The 22,598-nt window shown below is 38.4% G+C and overlaps 2 protein-coding genes across 2 annotated transcripts in view; both read left to right on the top strand.

Annotated features, from left to right (window-relative positions):
- Window positions 1-2,482: 2,482 nt before the first annotated feature.
- On the top strand, window positions 2,483-10,716 carry LOC311087839 (serine/threonine-protein kinase pim-2-like; the record flags this gene model as incomplete). The annotated part of the gene is made up of 16 exons (XM_084121309.1): window positions 2,483-2,510; window positions 3,863-3,940; window positions 4,132-4,299; window positions 5,723-6,031; window positions 6,226-6,320; window positions 6,462-6,512; window positions 6,755-7,133; window positions 7,214-7,393; window positions 7,940-8,029; window positions 8,141-8,235; window positions 8,421-8,714; window positions 8,821-8,988; window positions 9,340-9,404; window positions 9,615-9,717; window positions 9,894-9,983; window positions 10,529-10,716. Coding segments are annotated over 9 exons (1,290 nt in total). The 3' UTR covers window positions 7,942-8,029; window positions 8,141-8,235; window positions 8,421-8,714; window positions 8,821-8,988; window positions 9,340-9,404; window positions 9,615-9,717; window positions 9,894-9,983; window positions 10,529-10,716.
- Window positions 7,951-22,598, top strand: part of LOC311087838 (uncharacterized protein) — a gene marked incomplete at its 5' end in the record, with an annotated part of 30,609 nt that continues 15,961 nt past the window's right edge. The window contains 7 exons of the mRNA XM_084121308.1: window positions 7,951-8,029; window positions 8,141-8,235; window positions 8,421-8,486; window positions 8,631-8,714; window positions 8,821-8,830; window positions 8,924-8,988; window positions 9,340-9,404. Coding sequence (XP_083977434.1) covers window positions 7,951-8,029; window positions 8,141-8,235; window positions 8,421-8,486; window positions 8,631-8,714; window positions 8,821-8,830; window positions 8,924-8,988; window positions 9,340-9,404 — 464 coding nt within the window. The remainder of the gene's footprint in view (window positions 8,030-8,140; window positions 8,236-8,420; window positions 8,487-8,630; window positions 8,715-8,820; window positions 8,831-8,923; window positions 8,989-9,339; window positions 9,405-22,598) is intronic.

The raw sequence follows: 22,598 nt of genomic DNA, 5'->3' as shown, positions 1-22,598 counted from the left end.
AAATTCAGTCGGGTGACAAAAAGTTATTATGTATAGTTAAGATGAGAGAAATTTGTGGGAGGAAATAACTGATTTGTAAAAATATTATTTGTAGTCTTATAACATTGTATGCTATTATAGTTTTTATATATGTTCATTTTATATATATATATATATATATATATATGCTCATTATAGTTCAACTGGTGAGATAATAATGGAAAAGTTGAAGGGTCCATTTCCAGGAATACACTATAGATACACTAAATATTACAGAAGCACTTTGGTCAAGAAATACTGCAATGCTTTAATAATTATTACTATTACTATTTAATAAAAATAACTATTTTTTGTAAGCAAAGAAAAAAAAAGTTTCACTGTAATCAACAAATCTTTTGCTGCATCAGGTTAAACCCACAATGCAATCTGTCGTTTTAGTTTGATATTTAATGGGGGCAAATTTATCACGTTTATAGTTAACTGGGTAGCAATTGTGAACAATTTTAATAGAGAATTCAACAATAATTTGGATTTCTTCACCACTACTACTAACCGGTTGGATGACGCATTAGTGATACTGAAAGCTGATTGGCCTTGTGGTTATATATGCGGAAAAGGGCCAATTTAATTAATTTATATGATGTCCGATTTATTCTCCCTTGTGCCTTTTTGCGCGCATTTTCCACGGGTTTTAATAATAAAACTGTTCTGAAAGAATGAATATCATATAAAAGAAAACGTCAACATTAAATTTGTAACTGTTTAATAAATCAGAGTCGATGTGCGCGTGCATGCGTGATTCGAATTTAGTTGCTAGGAAGGTTATGAATTCTGACTGCGTATATATTTACACTCGAACCGATCCCTGTCTGTACGTGCTTTATAGTGTTTTAAAATCTTAGATGCTGTAGCGACGCATGTTATGAATGCTGCCTATATTTACACTTGAATCTTGCAGTGATTCAAATTTTAGTTGCTATAGTGACGCGTTTTATGAATTCTGCAATCTGCATGTATCCACAATTCCCGATCGACCGCTGTCTGTTGTTTGAGAGACGAGGGCGAGGCGACTTAACAGACTTTTGCTGAGAATTTTCTGTGCGAAACTTGAGACTTTGAAGCTGTTTTCTGGATTTCTGAGAGGAGACTTTTATTCTAGAAGGACATCGGAGAATATATCCTTTACATTTGTGAAAGCGTCATATAATTTCTGAGAATAACTTGTTACTTTTATTTGTTTGTTTGATATTTTTTCAGGGGAGTATTTCTGAGGAGATTTATATTGTATTGTGTTGTGTTTTGTTGTGTTGTGTTGTGTTTTGTGTTCTTGATTTTATTGCAGTTTGGAGGAGATGTCGATGGCTCACGATCAAATGATGGGTGAAAGAGGAGGTGAGTGCTTTAATTTTTCATTTATGGTTTATGGTATGATGTTGTACAATGACTGACTACATTAATTTGAAGAACCCATTTGATCACATGTATTTGATTCCTTGCATGCGAAATAAAGTTTTGAATTTGAGTAACTTAACTGAAGTAAAAATTTGTAATTGGCCACAGACATTGATTGCTGATTATTACTATTATTAAAATATTACTAACTCTGTGATCTGTGAAATATTCCATCCTAAGATCACTCCAGACCCAGGAGCGCTGCTTTCCCTCAGACGGCTGGTCAGGAGGTTTGGAGACCCGGTTCTGGTGACCGTGGAGATTCGCTGCCCAGAGATGGACGAAGTAAGTTACACAATTTCCTTACTTGAGTGAAAGTAAGTTACAGATACTACTAGTCAAATATTACTCAGTTACAAGTAAAAGTTGAAAAGAGTTTTTAAAAGTACTTAAGTATCAAAAGTAAATGTCAATGAACATTGTTTTATTATTGTTGTTTGTGATAGTTACAGTACCTTGTGCCTCTGAATCTAACGTTATGCCTGCCTATACCTACCCTCATATCAATATGAAATTTATTTCTAGAACACAGTTCCTGTAGTGGGATTGAATGTGAGATTGAATAAGTGCTCTTAATAACATCCACAATAGTTTCGGACACCCTGTTTCGGGCTGTTCCCTCAAATAGTGCCCTATTTAAAGTTTTTTGGCTTTTAGTATGAATATGTCAGCCACTGTTATAAGCTAGTGTGCTCCAAAACAATGACAAAATGTGCATTTAGAAGACCAAACCCAACGCTGAAAATGAAAATCAGATTGATGTCAGAATCCAACTACTTTCTACTCAAGGACCTTGACAGAAATGTAGTGGAGTAAAAAGTACGATACTCGTCTTTCAAATGCAGTGAAGTTAAAGTAAAATGTTTCCAGAAAAAAATAATACTCAAGTAAAGTACAGATGCTCAAAAAGTGTACTTAAGTACAGTACTCAAATACAGGGACAGACTGGGGCTAAAAAACAGCCCTGGACTTTCTCCCAAATAGGCCCATCATCCGGCCATTCGCCCCTAGCCGTGCGCTACAGACACTATAGCCAGGATGTCCTGATACTATGCCACACACTGTAGCCTATCAGACAAGCAAGTAACATCTCAAAACCAATCATGATAATTGGGATTGTGTTTATTAATGAAGCCTCAGCCTTCAAATAAAAACAAAAAATTTGTACAATGCCATTACATCTGCATTGAAAATAAAATACAAATAATGAAATGTCACTGCCCACAGAAACCCCAAATTACACAAACTTGTAATTATAAAACATATAGTTACTATATACCAGGGGTCTCCAACCTTTTTGTGGGCTACCTCTAGGGATACAATAATCTAGAAGGGCTACTTGTTTGTTATACTCAAAAATATTTATTATACATATAACATGGTGCTTTTTAACTTTACCTTTAACTTTTTTTTTACTTTTCACCATAATATGCAAAATAATAAAATATCTTGAGATCTGGTTCTGGTTCAGGCAGTTTTAAACAATTCCTGAAAAATTATGAAAATATATATTGATTTTTTTTTTCTCTATAAATCTATAGTATGTGTTATCAAAAACAAATATTTAGTATTAATATAAATGCAAAATAAATAAACTGCCATAACTTCTAAACAAAAACATTACTGCATTGATTACATTTAATAACATTACGTTTAATAACAACTTAATAACTTTAATAACATGACTATATATAAAAGCATTTTTAATATGAATATATACAGGCACATTTCTGCCAAAAAAAGTTTGTTTTACTACAGTTTTACTACAGTAAAGTTGTGGAGTGAAATGTTTTCTAACTGGTTTGTTGTTTCGCCTGTTTTTTCATCTGTCTTTTAACTAACTTAAATCACATAGTCATCTGTGGGTTTATAATAGAGAATTCTGCGCTGAATTGAAATGCTTCTCAGTGGATCGCGCAGCTCTGTGTAATAATGTTCGCGTTATCGAGATCAGCCCTGCTTGCTTTGGCCGCGCACAGATCAAACAAGTTTCGTTCCGCTTTTTGAGCGTTTCCCATTTGATGTTTATCAGACGCAACTGCTATAAAGCCTACTATAACTTATAACTATTCAAATATAATGTAAGCAAATTTAAAAGTGCAATAGCTAGGTAAGCCTTATAAAACTATTAAGTCAGTGGCTAGTAGGCCGACTCTTTTTTTTTTACACGTAGCATATAAGTGATCGTATTAGTGCCCCTGCTGTTGGCTGTTCATATTGCTTTATTAGACTTTTTTTTTGTGCCGACGGCCCTCGGTTGGACGGCCGTTCTGGACTTTTCCAGAACGCACAGATTGTCAGTCCGTCCCTGCTCAAATAAATGTACTTTGTTACTGTCCACCTCTGCCGCTGCCAGACCCGACCCAGAGCCAGGATCGTCCTGGATATTTAACATCTCTGTCTTCTGAGTTTTCTGTTTCTGTGTCCACAGGTCAGGCTCGCGGGACGAGGGCGAAGCGGAACCCAGATGATGGACGTCCGTCCACTTCGTCTAAACACTCTCGCAGAGGTCAGAATATGCTTTTAATAAAGAAGTAATGGCTTAGTTTCTATTTCTATTTTCAATGGCTGATTTGTCAACTAAAGTAACGGTAACACTTTATTTTGATGGTCCCTTTTGAACATTCTGTCGACTATAAGTAACTTTGCAACTACAGATGTGTCTAATAGTTGTTTTCATTTGTTTTTTCTTCATTTCAGAAATAGCTCCAGAACGTACGAAGAGACCTGGTTGTCTCCTCAGGATCTGGAGGGCTTTGAAGGCTGTTTTCTGCTGCTGTTCCAGTAGTGCTGTGGATGTTGTGGAGCCTTTTATTCCGGAACCATCATCACCTGCTCCAGATCACTCCGGCGTCAAGCCAAGTAATGGTAAATCATTATTTTAAACAGTATTATCTTGTTTTCCACTCAAAATAAGGCTTGTTTTTACAGAATATTAAAATTATTTCCCCCATTATAATATTATTTATTATAATAGGGGAAAGTCTACTGTCTACTAATACTCTAGTAGAGTCTACTAATACTCTACTAATGAGAGTTAGTAGACATGTAGGTGTAATGTTACTTATAGACTTATAGAATGTCTTAAAGGAGACATATCATGCTTTTAAATTGTTCCTTTTTACATATAAATCATACATTTGTAGTCTATATAAAGCGGAACTGCAATGCTTGGGTCTGAATTCCTCATTATTATAGCTCCACAGGCCCCTTTTCTACCCCTTTTCTGATGTGTGTCTGAGAGCAACACGTTTTGGTGCGGTCTCTTTAAATACAATTGAGACACTTCATACCCCGCCCACACTCGGTTCAACTCCACCCCGTTCGGACATTTTTGTAGTTTGATAGCAGAGATACGATTATCTGCGGCACAGAAACTTTTTATTCACACGTTATTAACAAAACGTCAACAACGGAAGACTTGTCCAGCCAGCCTTACACGTTCGAGCCAGAGTCGGAGCAGGAGCGAGATGAAAATGAAGACGACGAACCTGTAGAACAACGTCTTCATATGGATGTATCGCAATGGTGTGTTACTGTATTTACACATGAAACTTTGGTCTTCCGACCTTTTACCACCGTGTCGATTTATTTTGATTAATATGTGCGAGGGAGAGAGAGCAAGACAGCGTCTAGTTTGGAGACGGTGATGTCTTGTTTACACTTTCGCCTGGCTCCGAAGAGAGGGAGCGCGCGCGCGACCGGGTCTCTCTCTCTCTCTGCTCGTTCTTTCAGTTAAACATGCGCCCTGTCACAAGCGCGGCAGTTCATCTACATTAAACGGTGTAATGAAGCGTGTGGGTTACTACATCCAACAACCGAACATTTTAACTTACCCTCTCGTAACTTCTGCATCCTTTAGCTTGGACTACAAAATTGCAGCGAGAAATAAAAATGGCGGATTGCTCGAAGTGTTGGGCCGGAAGTCAATGTCCTTATTTGGCAGTTCCGCTGCAAATATTGTGACGTAATAGTTCAAAAAACGTCATAGATAACAGAAAAATCAGAACAGGTTGAAAAATATGACCAAAACAGAATATAAAGATATCAACGAAGCACCTGAAGAGAATAATTTCATATTTTCTGTACTTCTAAACACTCCAAATATACAACAAAATGCATTTAAGGGCTAAAAAAGTGCATTTGGCATGATATGTCCCCTTTAAAGGGACCAAAATAAAGTGAAACCAAAGTTACAATTTGATGTGACCAGCACTGACATTGATAATTAATATTATTAAAAAAACAAAACAAAAAACAGTTTTTGATGTCTGAAATGTTCCATCCTCAGGCCGCTCCAGATCCTGGAGAACTGCTTCCAGAGATTCTTCTCCGGGCATCGCGTCATCCTCATCTTGGTCCCTCTCTGAGGCCTGTGTCGAGCCGTTGAGTCTGAGCAGCCGAGGCTCGTACTGCGCCGAGTGGAGGTGGAGTGGCGATGGATCGGAGAGCCCAAACCAACAGGGTTTGTCAAGGTCCGACAGCCTCGAAGGGTCTCTGTGTCTGCCGGGTCCAGTTTCTGTCGAGCCAACAGAGACATCAACTGGCCGAACTGCTCAGGGTGCCGTGGAGGCTTCTCCAGTGAACAAGAGCTCAACAGGTGAGACTGAAATAAGGCTGGGCGGTGTAAAGTCTACAGAGAGAGATTTTGCTATTTCAAGTTTTTCAACTGAGTCAGTTTTTAACATTTTAACATCCGATTTGCTGTTGCTCGACCAGCACTGATATTTTTTAAATAAAACAATGGATCTAGCAAGCTAATAATTGTCTCATATTTTTCTGTGTGTTTTTCAGAGTCCTTTGAGTCTCTCTATAACGTGAAAAAGATGATTGGATCCGGAGGATTTGGAAGGGTGTTCCGGGGAATACGCAAATTTGATGGCAAAAAGGTAAATCTTACTGAATTGTACAAACATTTTGCTCTTGCATGCATCAAAACACATTTCAAACAATTTACAGATGGTTTAATACTTAGTACAAGGTGCTTGAATACTGTTACTGTCATTGAAACTGGGTTTTTGTGTGTGCAGGTTGCCATCAAGCGGATACGCAAGATTGACAACGATCGCTATCTTAATATTGTAAGTTGGCCAAAACCTGAATGTGTGTGGAGTTGTTTAAGTGCAGATTACTGTAGTTAATACACCCGTAGGAAGCGTTAGGTATAAATGTGATCAACAAATAAGCCTAGAGGCACCAAATAACTTTGAGCTGAAAAGGCTCTTTTGAACGCATCTAAAAAGATCATAGAATAGTACATTTCAAAATGATGTTTTCTTCAGATTTTTACCCAGCAAACCTTCTATCTGCTTCTTCTCTCTAGCCTGGGCATCCCGAACCTCTCGTTACAGAAGTGGCGCTGCTGATGATGATGAGGCGAGAATCCATAAGCCCCTTCGTCATACAACTGTACGAGTGGTTTGAAGATCCTAAAGGATTCACTCTGGTCATGGAGTATCCCGAACCCTGCGAGAGCTTGCTGGACTCAATCACTCGTCAGCCTTGGAGTGACTGGTTCTCACGGGTCGTCATGATACAGGCTGTGCGGGCAGTGCAACACTGCATCCATCGTGGTGTTTTCCATAATGACATTCATGCGCAGAATTTCCTGTTGAAGAAAGACACGATAGACCTCAAGCTGATAGACTTTGGCTGCGGTCAGCTGTTTAGTAGTGAAGGCTACGAGAGCAACATATACAGGGGTGAGGAAACCTGAAGGTACTAATTATTTGATGATGCTTTAAAAAAAAAGCTCAACGATGTGCAAATGTCTTTCTTACAGGAGTTCTGAAATACTGCCCACCTGAAGTCTTGACAGAACCTCGATTCCACGCCGTCCCAGCAAATGTCTGGTCTCTAGGAGTGTTGCTGTACAAGTTGTCGAATGCATGTCTCCCTTTTCTTAATAGAACGGAAATCACACAAGCCAAAGTTATATTTCAGAACAGCAACTTATCCGAATGTGAGTGAATAATGATGATAAAATTGATAAACACACACATAAAGCAAACGATTTGTACAGAAAGTTAAAGGTTGAAGTGTGTCAGAATTTTTAGATATAGCTCAACGTATAGCGAAAATGTCAGGTCACATGGTCATGACTAACCAGCTCTCTCCTTATTAAAATGTGTACAGACTGCAGGGATCTGATTAGACAGTGTCTAGCCCGGGATCCAACTAAACGCCCCAGCTTAGAGCAGATGTTAGAACATCAATGGTTTGATCGTCATCTACACCAGATTGGAGAAGTTGAGGAGATTCACTCGATCAGTTTCAGGTGTGAGGAAGTTTAACAGGCAGAGGAGGATTATAATCTTTTGTCTTCAATTCTGGATTATTTGTAGTGAGATTTTCAAATTAATTTTCAAATAGGGGTGAGTAAAATGGCTGGGCTGGTCCAGTGGTGTAATTCAGTCATCAAGCTTCAGGGAATGGTTGGCAATATGAGTTTTTCTGTCATTTAAGTTGCTGATGCTTCTGGTTTTGGAATTTCTTTTAACAACCACAGGACAAAATGCAATGCTGCTCCAGTTACCTGCACCCCCAGAACTGGCTAACACCGCCATTAGACAACCAGAGAGTCCTGCATCTTCAGACAGTAATTTCATGTTTTTATTTATTCTACTTTACTTGCTCACAATGCAAATGGAATATAAAGTATTTTTAAGTCTGGGCTCAAAACAAAGTCTTTCAACCTTCCTGTTTCCAGTTGCGCGTATCCAGTTTCTGGATGTTCTCGTCCAACGCTTCACCGTTCACCCACAAGGTCTGAATCATCAGAAGCATTTAGTCCAGAGTCAGCCAGTAAGTCAGTAAACATTTTTTTACAACCCTCTACACACACCTTGGCAATAGAATCGCCATTGGCTAGTAAATTTCTTCATGTCCATGATCAGTTGCATTCTTCATAGTTGTCAATTCTCCAACCTCAATTATTGTAATATTACTTTTCAATGAGCTTCAACGCTTTTTTTGTTTGTTTTTTTCAGGATCTAGAGGTTCTCGCACACCTCAGCGTGGAGTTCGAAGGCCATCACAGTCCGGGAGCAGAAAAGGTAGGGCAGTGAGTCCATGATTAGTTGCATTCTTCATAGTTTTTAAAGACAGCTGCTCCTGCAATAATGTCAATAAGTGAGGTAGGAGAATTAACAACTATTTCAATGAGCTTCAACGCTGTTTTTATTGTTATTTTTCTTCAGGATCTAGGTGTTCTCTCACACCTCAGCGTGGAGTTCGAAGGCCATCACAGTCCGAGAGAGGCTTATTCCCCATGTCTCAAGCTAGTACGTCCATGGTCAATATTTATTATTTTGTATCATTCTTTAATAATCATAAAGTAAGATTTATAAAATACTTGACAAAAATAAATGAATGTATTTTCTTCCACAGAAAGCCAGAAGTCAGTGCTTGGAAAGCTAGTTGAAATTCTAGATGAGATAAAAAGAGTCGGGAGGCACTATGAGCCCCTGAATTCTGCTGTCCATGTTGCTAGAAACCTTAGAAGAGTTTGCTCAAGAAGAGGCACATCTCAAGGACCGCAACCTCTGGGAACAAAGGGTAAGATTTATACAGAAATTGGACTAAACTATGTCAATTAGACTAGACCCCCCCAGTCTCCAAAAAGTCTAAATGATCTATATTGGACAAAATTATTCTTTTCTAGTGCATCTGTTAACATGCACAGCTTTATAGAATGTGTAATTGAGGGACACACAGTGAAGGCGTATTTTCATGCCTTTGTATTAGAGGTGTACTACTGTCCCATAATATTTTGCATGGACTCAACATGTATGGATGAGTCAACATGACCAGTTCCCATTTAAGCTCAATCTGGCAACAATCAGTATATTACCAACACCATGGGTTTATTCATAATGTATTGAGTGTCTTTTCATGTGTCATGTACAGGTGTCCCAGCTCTCAATGGTGGGAGGGAGGAATGATAAAGACTGCGTCCATAAAGTGATGGACAGGTATTAAACAACTGTCACATGCTCAGAATATAGAATGTAATTATGCAGTTACATTTTTACTCATTGCCTGCTCTGTTTGCCCTCCTCTTAGCACATAGAAAATCAAAAATGCGGAAAGAGATGATTCATTAGGAATAATGCAAGCATAAAGGAATATTTGTAGAATGTAGGCGTGGACCTCACCCTATGATTTTGTGCATGTATTCTCAGGCTTTTCACCAACAGCCTAATGGCTTCTTTCAACATGAAGGGGCGCGGGGTAGCAGTGCGAAACAAGCCTTCCAGGATACCATTTTTTACTCTGTGGTAAAAGGTAATCATGTTTATATATATATATCTAATTTAGCTTACCAATTGTATTTCTTTTGGGAAGGTATGCAAATCCATGCAATTGTTAATTGATTAAATGTAAATACAGTGTGTAGTGGGAGCCTTAATGATGTAAGACGTGGTTTATTCATGCACCATCTAATATATTTTCTTTTGCAGCTGCAGTAATGAAGTGGAGTAAAACTGCCACAGAAGTTGAAATCAGGGCTGCTATGGCTGAGACACATGAACATGCTCCCGGGAGAGCTGGTGTGTGAACATTTGTAGTGTCAATTTTCTGAGTTGTGTTTTGTGTTGACTCTTGGAATGTGAAATCCGTGTTTTATTGCACTATATTTTATTTAAAATGTGCTGTTTTAAGTATAATAAAGCTATTCTCTCTTTAAAGCTTTGTTTCATTCATATGTTAATCTAAAATGTTATTTGGCATGTTGATGTGTTGGGACTTGAGAATTGACAATTGTCAATAGGCATCGAGTAAACGTTGAAGATTGACCTGTTTTCAATGTTTTCAATTTTCATTTTCAACCTTCAGTGGACCGTAATTAGACGTTGAAGATTTACGTCTATTCAACGTCTAATAGACGACTTTTTGCTAGCTGGGAATGTTCTTGTTATAGTCAAATCACCTTCATTTATATAGCGCTTGATACTATACAGATTGTTTTAATGCAGCATCCCTGTAGTAAACAGGAAAATAACAGAATCAGTAAACCAAACAGAATTCAATTCTGTTCTAGCTCTAAAAAAACATTCATGAGTTGACTTGTTCATATACTCTTTGTTTTGGATAGGAAATAACATGCTTGCTGAGAGCTCCGAGCTCGAGACTTGACCCGAAGCCAGAAGTCCAACACCAACCTGACAGAAACTCAGAACGTGTTTATTTTGTTTAACGTGTTTATATTTTATTTAACATTTGTATCTGTTGAATTGAAATGCTGCATGTATATTTGTAATAAACGTTAAAGAAAATTGTAAATGGGCTTTTTCGTTTGGACTTGTTATTAATTTGGATGTATTTTTTATTATTAATATGGATTTATTATTATGCAACAATAACAAATATAAAACAGTGACAAACAATAATAGACAAAATAGATACAAATTAAATGAAAACAATATCACAGGCAGAAAAATGGCACATCTTTCACACTGTTTACATTTTGTTTACATTTGTTAAACGCTATTTATGATGGTTTATTTGTCCATCCTTGGTTGTCAGTGATATATTGACTCACTCACTCATCGCCATCTACTGGTGAAATATGAGTGTTTTTGGTGCTAAACAGACACTGAAGAGGACATAACTGGACAACACTATTACATCACATAATTAACTATTATCTTTCAGGTCATTATTGCAGTTATTCAAGTCATGGTACCGCAAGAATAAGAATCATATTAATAAAAATAAGAGTTACACAACTGGCTACTCGTGCCCACACACAGATTGGCATTGGAGGAGTTTCACTTTTATATTTTATACACTTTTTTATATTTAGTTTTAACGAAATGTCCCTACAAAGATGACAGTATCGGAAATCCTTTTCCTTCTACAACCATTTTTGGGTCCCCATGAGGAAAACAGCTTAAAGGCGTGGTATAATGGCCTTTTCACAAGATGTAAAATAAGTATCTGATGTCCCCAGAGTGTGTATGTGACGTTTTAGCTCAAAATACCCCACAGATATTTTTATATAGCATGTTAAAGTTGTCACTTTTGAGGGTGAGCAAAAACGCGCCGTTTTTATGTGTCCCTTTAAATGCAAATGAGCTGCTGTGTGTGTGTGTGTGTGTGTGTGTGTGTGTGTGTGTGTGTGTGTGTGTGTGTGTGTGTGTGTGTGTGTGTGTGTGTTTGTATGTGTGTGTGTGTGAGTGGGTGTGTCTGTTTTGCACTCTTGATGTTTAAGAGTGTCACCCCTTCATTGTTGAGCACGATTTGTAGATTGTACACAAAAATTCTCAGAATATTTGTGTTTTTGTCAATTTCCCATTCATTTCCTATGGTCGGTCATTTTTGACTGAAGAGCACAAAAGGAACTGTTTTTTTTACGACCACTTAGCCTGCTCGGATCATGACCTCAATTTTTTTATCCTCAATATCTAATGCCATAAAAGTCACTAAGTTTCGTAACATTCCGATGAAGCTGTGATTTTTTCACACACACACGCACACACACACACACACACACACACACACACGCACACACACACACACACACACACACATATATACACACACACACACACACACACTCCAATGAATTGTGATATTGATAGCCAGCCTAAGGCACACCTGTGCAATAACATGCTGTCTAATCAGCATCTTGATATGCCACACCTGTGAGGTGGATGGATTATCTCGGCAGAGGATACGTTTTTCAGATTTGTTCAGTGTATGACCTGAAACAAATTGAAAAGAATTGTGAAAATACACTAGCCTGGCTAACGTCAGACCTCTTCTCATTGAGACGTGGTCTGGGAACCACATGCTCATTTTCTCGTATTTGAGGCGTGGTTTACGAATGCCCAGAGCCGTTTATTGGGCTATCAAATGCGCCTGTACGTAACTCATAGCCAATCGTTTCAATTATACCAGATGACGTATGTAGAGCGACAGAAATTCGACGAGGAAGAAGACGATGGGTCACTATCACTATCTAAGGCTGCATCGAAAGGTAACTTCACGTCTGCTGCCATGTTGGATCCATAGATATAAACAGACTGCTTCTGTGTCGCATAGACGTCGTCATTGTCTTGCTGCTCCCTCCCCGTTCTGTGATTGGTCCCCTCGCTGAGGCGTGAATAAAATCGCACTGCGCGCAAGGCAGCATGGGGAAACCCAGGCTAAAAATACACAATTCTGAATGAAAAAAGACTTTGACATGTCAGTAAATATGCATCTTATGGCAGTTTTATTTACACAATACACACAGAGGTACAAGATTTGCAGACAAGCCACCAATAGGCTTTCGAAATGTTCTCACATGTTCTCAATTCACCATTTAGGTTTTTTTTTTTAACTTCATGCTTAAGTTCATATAAATATCTTTTATCTTTACATCCAGACCCAAACTTCCATAAATCAACATAAAAAAAATCTCATTTAGAAATGAAATTCAAAATGCTTTGTGATGATTGATGTACACTATAATGTTCAAAGGGTTGGGGTTAATGTGTCTGAAAGAAGTCTCTTCTGCTCACTAATACTGCATTTATTGGACCAAAAATACAGTAAAAACAGTAATATACTTTTGCAATTTAAAAGAACGGTTTTCGATTTGAATATGTTTTAAAATGCAATTTATTCCTGTGATCAAAGCTGAATTTTCAGCATCATTACTCCAGTTTTCAGTGTCACATGATCCTTCAGAAATCATTCTGATATGATGATTTGATGCTCGAGAAACATTTCTAATTATTATTGTTCAGCTTCACATTTCTGAGAAAACCATGATGGATTTATGATGGTTGTGTGCGCCAGAAATATACTATTTTGGGGGGAATATTACCAATTGATTTCTTGATGTGCAAAGATTGTGATGGGTATTGTACCATAAATAAGATTGGACTTGTCTGTAATAGTTGTTTTTACTATTTACTATTAAAAATATTATCATTACACTAGAAAATTTATTATGAGCCGCTGCAATCAACATTTCACAATATCTGACAAGAAATGTGCCGACCAAATCCGGATGTTGTCCAGATTTTTCCCACGTGAGTTAGATCTTGGTTGAGCTTTGCCAACCTCCTTTCCTCTGATAACTTCTGGCATTCCTCGTCCTGGTTTTTAATAACTTTTGGAAGTTGGTACAACCTGAAACACGGCAATAATTAACCATTTTCCTTGACGACGTTCGGGATATACAGACCCTTTCCAAAAAATTAGAATATCATGGAAAAGTTTATTTATTTCCATAATTCCATTCAAAAGGTTAAACTTCCATAGATTATAGATTCAGGGCCCACAACTTAAACGATTTCAAGTATTTAGTTGTTTATTTGTATATAATTTAGGCTTCCAGCTCATAAAACCCACGAAAACAGGATTTCAAAAAATTTGAATATTACATGAAATCACACAGTAATTACACAGTGATACCATGGTCATTGAATCAGGTTTTGGTTCTTTTGGCAGTGTGGGCAGGTGCAAATCCTGCTGGAAAATAAAGGAAGCATGGTAACACTTTACGGTAAGGGTACATGAATTATCATGAATTCATGTATAAATTCATGCATGAATTCATGTATAAATTCATGCATGAAATATGCATTCATTCATGCATTAATATCTCATGAATCATCAGGAACTAACATGAGTTCAACGTTTTTCATTCATGACTTCATGGATGAACAACACCTTAATTAAAACATTAACTAAGATGAGTACATCATCATGAATTATGATTTATTACGCATGATCATGATGTTTTCTTTGTTCACACAAAAAATTGGTCTTTACCACCTACACAACTCCTATTAAACACCTGACAGACCTTCTGCCGCTGTGCAGGTACAGTGACCCTGAGGTAAGCCTGGATGTTCAGGAAGAGGTTATAACAGCAGCACGGCGATATATGGTGTCACTCTTTGACAGAGTGACTTTGGTGGTACTCTAGATGCACTGCGAGCCCATCTCTTTGTGAGCATCAAAGGAGACATGCGTTGCCTTCCACCAACTGAAGATGCCTTCCTATTACACCTTTGGCAAGATGCGCCGAGGGGTGCATCTTTTAATGTGCTGCTGTAAAACCCAGCCTGCCGGTCTTGTTTGCTGTCTCCTCAGGTGGTAAGGGTGAAGGTCTGTCCCCAGAGCAGTATCTTCAGTGTGCCACCCTCCGGATTATCCCACCTCACAGGGACCTGTTAATTAAGTTATGTTAAATTATTTTGTTCTGTTAAAGTTGTAATAGTTGTCATCTGAGGCAATAAAATAATGAAAGTCATTTTGCTGTATTATATTCCTTGTGTGACACATTTCCATTTGGAGAACAGGGTTATATTGAAATTAAAAAGATGCCTGGGCCATGATGCTTAATAATGTGGACATTAAAAACTATATATCCAGTTAAATATCCAGTATGTCTTTCGGAATTTTGAGAGTAACCTAAAATTCCACTGAGGTTCTGAGCATCATAATAAATAATCACAGATCCATTGATTTTGGTTGGATTTTTATGATTTTTTCTGTGGAATGAGAATTCTGTTTGGTGAAAAGAATGACATATTGACTGATGTCAAAACTTGGGTGAAAAGTTTATTGCCAATAAAGTAAAGATGAAAATATTGGAAAAAAAGTGAGAAAATGCCTATTTTTTTGCATTAAATTGATGCAAAATCATGTAGAAATGTGTTTTAAGAGTTATTTTTTCAGTGGATGTTGTCAGCACATGTGTTCTGTGTATCTGGAATGCATTTATTGACAGCCTACCCAACCCACTGAGGATTTGAGGAAAAAAATATTTTTGTACATTTTTCTGATAAAAAATAAGGAGTGCATACACTAAAATGGGCAAAAAAAAATTTTTGCGATATTTCCGGCAGAGCAGACCCTCCAATTATTGGTTCTTAAGGTCAAAGTTAACAGAAAAAACACGAATAAAAAGTATGGCAGACCATGTCAGGTTCAACCCATTTTATTGAGCTTTTGAGACTTTGGCTCCCCGACTATAGTGGTCAGTGCACTCACAAATTTTTTTTTAGCTTTGACTGACCCGAGTTCAAGTCCCGGGTCATCAAACTTTCTTGATACTATACTGTCCGATCATAATAAAAGGCCAGAAAATACATTATTTAAACTGATGCAAGTTAAGCTCCATCCACACACAGAACAGAATAAGCATATTTTAAGCCGATACATCAACATCTCTCATCATTGGGGTGGGGGAACGGATTTCGTCAGCTGAACTTTTTGCCGTCGGATTCTGTTCCCCCTATGTTTCGTACACAATGGGGTTCTAATATTTATCAACTTGCAGCAAATCATTATCTTCAATAGCCTAGTGGTCAGTGCCCTCACAATTTTATTTCAGCTTTGGGCGACCCAAGTTCAAGTCCCGGGTCGTCAAACCTTCTTGATACTATACTGTCCAATTAAAATAAAAGGCAAGGAAATACGTTCTTTAAACTGATGCAAGTTAAGCTCCATCCACACACGAAATAGAATAAGCATATTTTAAGCCGATACATCAACATCTCTCATCATTGGGGTGGGGGAACGGATTTCGACAGCTGTTTTTTTGCCGTCGGATTCTGTTCCCCCCATATTTCTGATAGACTGAGGTTCTAATATTTATCAAATTGATGCTGTTTAAGCTCCATCCACACACAGAATAGAATAAGCATATTTTAAGCCGATACATCAACATCTCTCATCATTGGGGTGGGGGAACGGATTTCGTCAGCTGAACTTTTTGCCGTCAGATTCTGTTCCCCCTATGTTTCGTACACAATGGGGTTCTAATATTTATCAACTTGCAGCAAATCATTATCTTCAATAGCCTAGTGGTCAGTGCCCTCAGAATTTTATTTCAGCTTTGGGCGACCCAAGTTCAAGTCCCGGGTCGTCAAACCTTCTTGATACTATACTGTCCAATTAAAATAAAAGGCAAGGAAATACGTTCTTTAAACTGATGCAAGTTAAGCTCCATCCACACACGAAATAGAATAAGCATATTTTAAGCCGATACATCAACATCTCTCATCATTGGGGTGGGGGAACGGATTTCGACAGCTGTTTTTTTGCCGTCGGATTCTGTTCCCCCCATATTTCTGATAGACTGAGGTTCTAATATTTATCAAATTGATGCTGTTTAAGCTCCATCCACACATAGAATAGAATAAGCATATTTTAAGCCGATACATCAACATCTCTCATCATTGGGGTGGGGGAACGGATTTCGACAGCTGTTTTTTTGCCGTCGGATTCTGTTCCCCCTATGTTTCGTACACAATGAGGTTCTAATATTTATCAACTTGCAGCAAATCATTATCTTCAATAGCCTAGTGGTCAGTGCCCTCACAATTTTATTTCAGCTTTGGGCGACCCAAGTTCAAGTCCCGGGTCATCAAACTTTCTTGATACTATACTGTCCGATTATAATAAAAGGCAAGGAAATACATTCTTTAAACTGATGCAAGTTAAGCTCCATCCACACACGAAGCAGAATAAGCATATTTTAAGCCGATACATCAACATCTCTCATCATTGGGGTGGGGGAACGGATTTCGACAGCTGAACTATTTGCCGTCGGATTCTGTTCCCCCTATGTTTCGTACACAATGAGGTTCTAATATTTATCAACTTGCACCAAATCACTTTCTTCAATAGCCTAGTGGTCAGTGCCCTCACAATTTTATTTCAGCTTTGGGCGACCCAAGTTCAAGTCCCGGGTCATCAAACTTTCTTGATACTATACTGTCCGATCATAATAAAAGGCCAGAAAATAAATTCTGTAAACTGATGCAAGTTAAGCTCCATCCACACACGAAATAGAATAAGCATATTTTAAGCCGATACATCAACATCTCTCATCATTGCGGTGGGGGAACGGATTTCGACAGCTGTTTTTTTGCCGTCGGATTCTGTTCCACCCATATTTCTGACAAACTGAAGTTCTAATATTTATGAAATTGATGCTGTTTAAGCTCCATCGACACACAGAATAGAATAAGCATTTTTTAAGCCGATACATCAACATCTCTCATCATTGGGGTGGGGGAACGGATTTCGTCAGCTGAACTATTTGCCATCGGATTCTGTTCCCCCTATGTTTCGTACACAATGAGGTTCTAATATTTATCAAATTGCTGTAGATTAAAGCTTCAATAGCCTAGTGGTCAGTGCCCTCCCAATTTTATTTTAGCTTTGGGCGACCCGAGTTCAAGTCCCGGGTCGTCAAACCTTCTTGATACTATACTGTCCGATCATAATAAAAGGCAAGGAAATACATTCTTTAAACTGATGCAAGTTAAGCTCCATCCACACACAGAATAGAATAAGCATATTTTAAGCCGATACATCAACATCTCTCATCATTGGGGTGGGGGAACGGATTTCGACAGCTGTTTTTTTGCCGTCGGATTCTGTTCCCCCCATATTTCTGACAAACTGAGGTTCTAATATTTATCAACTTGCAGCAAATCACTTTTTTCAATAGCCTAGTGGTCAGTGCCCTCAAATTTTTATTTTAGCTTTGGGCGAACCGAGTTCAAGTCCCGGGTCATCAAACTTTCTTGATACTATACTGTCCGATCATAATAAAAGGCCAGAAAATACATTCTTTAAACTGATGCAAGTTAAGCTCCATCCACACATAGAATAGAATAAGCATATTTTAAGCCGATACATCAACATCTCTCATCATTGGGGTGGGGGAACGGATTTCGACAGCTGAACTATTTGCCGTCGGATTCTGTTCCCCCTATGTTTCGTACACAATGAGGTTCTAATATTTATCAAATTGCAGCAAATCATTATCTTCAATAGCCTAGTGGTCAGTGCCCTCACAATTTTATTTCAGCTTTGGGCGACCCAAGTTCAAGTCCCGGGTCATCAAACTTTCTTGATACTATACTGTCCGATTATAATAAAAGGCAAGGAAATACATTCTTTAAACTGATGCAAGTTAAGCTCCATCCACACACGAAATAGAATAAGCATATTTTAAGCTTATACATCAACATCTCTCATCATTGGGGTGGGGGAACGGATTTCGACAGCTGTTTTTTTGCCGTCGGATTCTGTTCCCCCCATATTTCTGACAAACTGAGGTTCTAATCTTTATGAAATTGATGCTGTTTAAGCTCCATCCACACACAGAATAGAATAAGCATATTTTAAGCCGATACATCAACATCTCTCATCATTGGGGTGGGGGAACGGATTTCGACAGCTGAACTATTTGCCGTCGGATTCTGTTCCCCCTATGTTTCGTACACAATGAGGTTCTAATATTTATCAAATTGCTGCAGATCAAAGCTTCAATAGCCTAGTGGTCAGTGCCCCCACAATTTTATTTTAGCTTTGGGCGACCCGAGTTCAAGTCCCGGGTCGTCAAACCTTCTTGATACTATACTGTCTGATCATAATAAAAGGCCAGAAAATACATTATTTAAACTGATGCAAGTTAAGCTCCATCCACACACAGAATAGAATAAGCATTTTTTAAGCCGATACATCAACATCTCTCATCATTGGGGTGGGGGAACGGATTTCGTCAGCTGAACTATTTGCCATCGGATTCTGTTCCCCCTATGTTTCGTACACAATGAGGTTCTAATATTTATCAAATTGCTGCAGATTAAAGATTCAATAGCCTAGTGGTCAGTGCCCTCCCAATTTTATTTTAGCTTTGGGCGACCCGAGTTCAAGTCCCGGGTCGTCAAACCTTCTTGATACTATACTGTCCGATCATAATAAAAGGCAAGGAAAAACATTCTTTAAACTGATGCAAGTTAAGCTCCATCCACACACAGAATAGAATAAGCATATTTTAAGCCGATACATCAACATCTCTCATCATTGGGGTGGGGGAACGGATTTCGACAGCTGTTTTTTTGCCGTCGGATTCTGTTCCCCCCATATTTCTGACAAACTGAGGTTCTAATATTTATCAAATTGATGCTGTTTAAGCTCCATCCACACACAGAATAGAATAAGCATATTTTAAGCCGATACATCAACATCTCTCATCATTGGGGTGGGGGAACGGATTTCGACAGCTGTTTTTTTGCCGTCGGATTCTGTTTCCCCTATGTTTCGTACACAATGAGGTTCTAATATTTATCAACTTGCAGAAAATCAGTGTCTTCAATAGCCTAGTGGTCAGTGCCCTCAAATTTTTATTTTAGCTTTGGGCGATCCGAGTTCAAGTCCCGGGTCATCAAACTTTCTTGATACTATACTGTCCGATCATAATAAAAGGCCAGAAAATACATTCTTTAAACTGATGCAAGTTAAGCTCCATCCACACACGAAATATAATAAGCATATTTTAAGCCGATATATCAACATCTCTCATCATTGGGGTGGGGGAACGGATTTCGACAGCTGAACTATTTGCCGTCGGATTCTGTTCCCCCTATGTTTCGTACACAATGAGGTTCTAATATTTATCAAATTGCAGCAAATCATTATCTTCAATAGCCTAGTGGTCAGTGCCCTCAAATTTTTATTTTAGCTTTGGGCGAACCGAGTTCAAGTCCCGGGTCATCAAACTTTCTTGATACTATACTGTCCGATCATAATAAAAGGCCAGAAAATAAATTCTGTAAACTGATGCAAGTTAAGCTCCATCCACACACGAAATAGAATAAGCATATTTTAAGCCGATACATCAACATCTCTCATCATTGGGGTGGGGGAACGGATTTCGACAGCTGTTTTTTTGCCGTCGGATTCTGTTCCCCCCATATTTCTGACAAACTGAGGTTCTAATATTTATCAAATTGATGCTGTTTAAGCTCCATCCACACACGAAATAGAATAAGCATATTTTAAGCCGATACATCAACATCTCTCATCATTGGGGTGGGGGAACGGATTTCGACAGCTGAACTATTTGCCGTCGGATTCTGTTCCCCCTATGTTTCATACACAATGAGGTTCTAAAATTTATCAAATTGCAGTAAATCGTTATCTTCAATAGCCTAGTGGTCAGTGCCCTCACAATTTTATTTCAGCTTTGGGCGACCCAAGTTCAAGTCCCGGGTCATCAAACTTTCTTGATACTATACTGTCCGATTATAATAAAAGGCAAGGAAATACATTCTTTAAACTGATGCAAGTTAAGCTCCATCCACACACAAAATAGAATAAGCATATTTTAAGCCGATACATCAACATCTCTCATCATTGCGGTGGGGGAACGGATTGCGACAGCTGTTCTTTTGCCGTCGGATTCTGTTCCCCCTATGTTTCGTACACAATGAGGTTCTAATATTTATCAAATTGTAGCAAATTGCTGTCTTCAACAGCCTAGTGGTCAGTGCCCTCAAATTTTTATTTTAGCTTTGGGCGAACCGAGTTCAAGTCCCGGGTCATCAAACTTTCTTGATACTATACTGTCCGATCATAATAAAAGGCCAGAAAATAAATTCTTTAAACTGATGCAAGTTAAGCTCCATCCAAGCCGATACATCAACATCTCTCATCATTGGGGTGGGGGAACGGATTTCGTCAGCTGAACTATTTGCCATCGGATTCTGTTCCCCCTATGTTTCGTACACAATGAGGTTCTAATATTTATCAAATTGCTGTAGACTTAAGCTTCAATAACCTAGTGGTCAATGCCCTCCTAATTTTATTTTAGCTTTGGGCGACCCGAGTTCAAGTCCCGGGTCGTCAAACCTTCTTGATACTATACTGTCCAATTATAATAAAAGGCAAGGAAATACATTCTTTAAACTGATGCAAGTTAAGCTCCATCCACACACGAAATAGAATAAGCATATTTTAAGCCGATACATCAACATCTCTCATCATTGGGGTGGGGGAACGGATTTCGACAGCTGTTTTTTTGCCGTCGGATTCTGTTCCCCCCATATTTCTGACAAACTGAGGTTCTAATATTTATCAAATTGATGCTGTTTAAGCTCCATCCACACACAGAATAGAATAAGCATATTTTAAGCCGATACATCAACATCTCTCATCATTGGGGTGGGGGAATGGATTTCGACAGCTGTTTTTTTGCCGTCGGATTCTGTTCCCCCTATGTTTCGTACACAATGAGGTTCTAATATTTATCAACTTGCAGCAAATCACTGTCTTCAATAGCCTAGTGGTCAGTGCCCTCAAATTTTTATTTTAGCTTTGGGCGATCCGAGTTCAAGTCCCGGGTCATCAAACTTTCTTGATACTATACTGTTCGATCATAATAAAAGGCCAGAAAATACATTCTTTAAACCGATGCAAGTTAAGCTCCATCCACACACGAAATAGAATAAGCATATTTTAAGCCGATACATCAACATCTCTCATCATTGGGGTGGGGGAACGGATTTCGACAGCTGAACTATTTGCCGTCAGATTCTGTTCCCCCTATGTTTCGTACACAATGAGGTTCTAATATTTATCAAATTGCAGCAAATCGTTGTCTTCAATAGCCTAGTGGTCAGTGCCCTCACAATTTTATTTCAGCTTTGGGCGACCCAAGTTCAAGTCCCGGGTCATCAAACTTTCTTGATACTATACTGTCCGATTATAATAAAAGGCAAGGAAATACATTCTTTAAACTGATGCAAGTTAAGCTCCATCCACACACAAAATAGAATAAGCATATTTTAAGCCGATACATCAACATCTCTCATCATTGCTGTGGGGGAACGGATTTCGACAGCTGTTTTTTTGCCGTCGGATTCTGTTCCCCCCATATTTCTGACAAACTGAGGTTCTAATATTTATCAACTTGCAGCAAATCACTTTTTTCAATAGCCTAGTGGTCAGTGCCCTCAAATTTTTATTTTAGCTTTGGGCGAACCGAGTTCAAGTCCCGGGAGTAGTATTAACATATACCATGTGTCACTTTTGGGTTGATTTATGACCCCCTTGTCACTCATGATTGACAGGTAATCCATGTGTCAAGAAAACAGTGTCTCTGATTTACAGTGCCAAACTGACTGGTCATTTGTTGAATCCTGGGTAACTGGCTCCTTCCAGTCTGTTGGGGGTAAACTGTTGCTGATTGTATTTTCCTTTGATTGTTGGGGGTGAAATTCACCCAAGCAAGTATTACGCAATGTTGACACCCTGAGTGTCAAAATCTTTGTTGGTTGATCAATAGGGTAGCCTATATGTTAATTGAGTCAAAATATTTGAGTCAAGACATTCAGGAATACCATTACATCTACAAAACA

The sequence above is a fragment of the Abramis brama genome (genome assembly GCF_963993115.1).
Source record: "Abramis brama genome assembly, chromosome: 8".
In the NCBI taxonomy this organism is placed as follows: Eukaryota; Metazoa; Chordata; class Actinopteri; order Cypriniformes; family Leuciscidae; genus Abramis; species Abramis brama.
The sequence above is the reverse complement of the archived record's forward strand: the minus strand, read 5'-3'. Positions and strand labels throughout refer to the sequence as shown.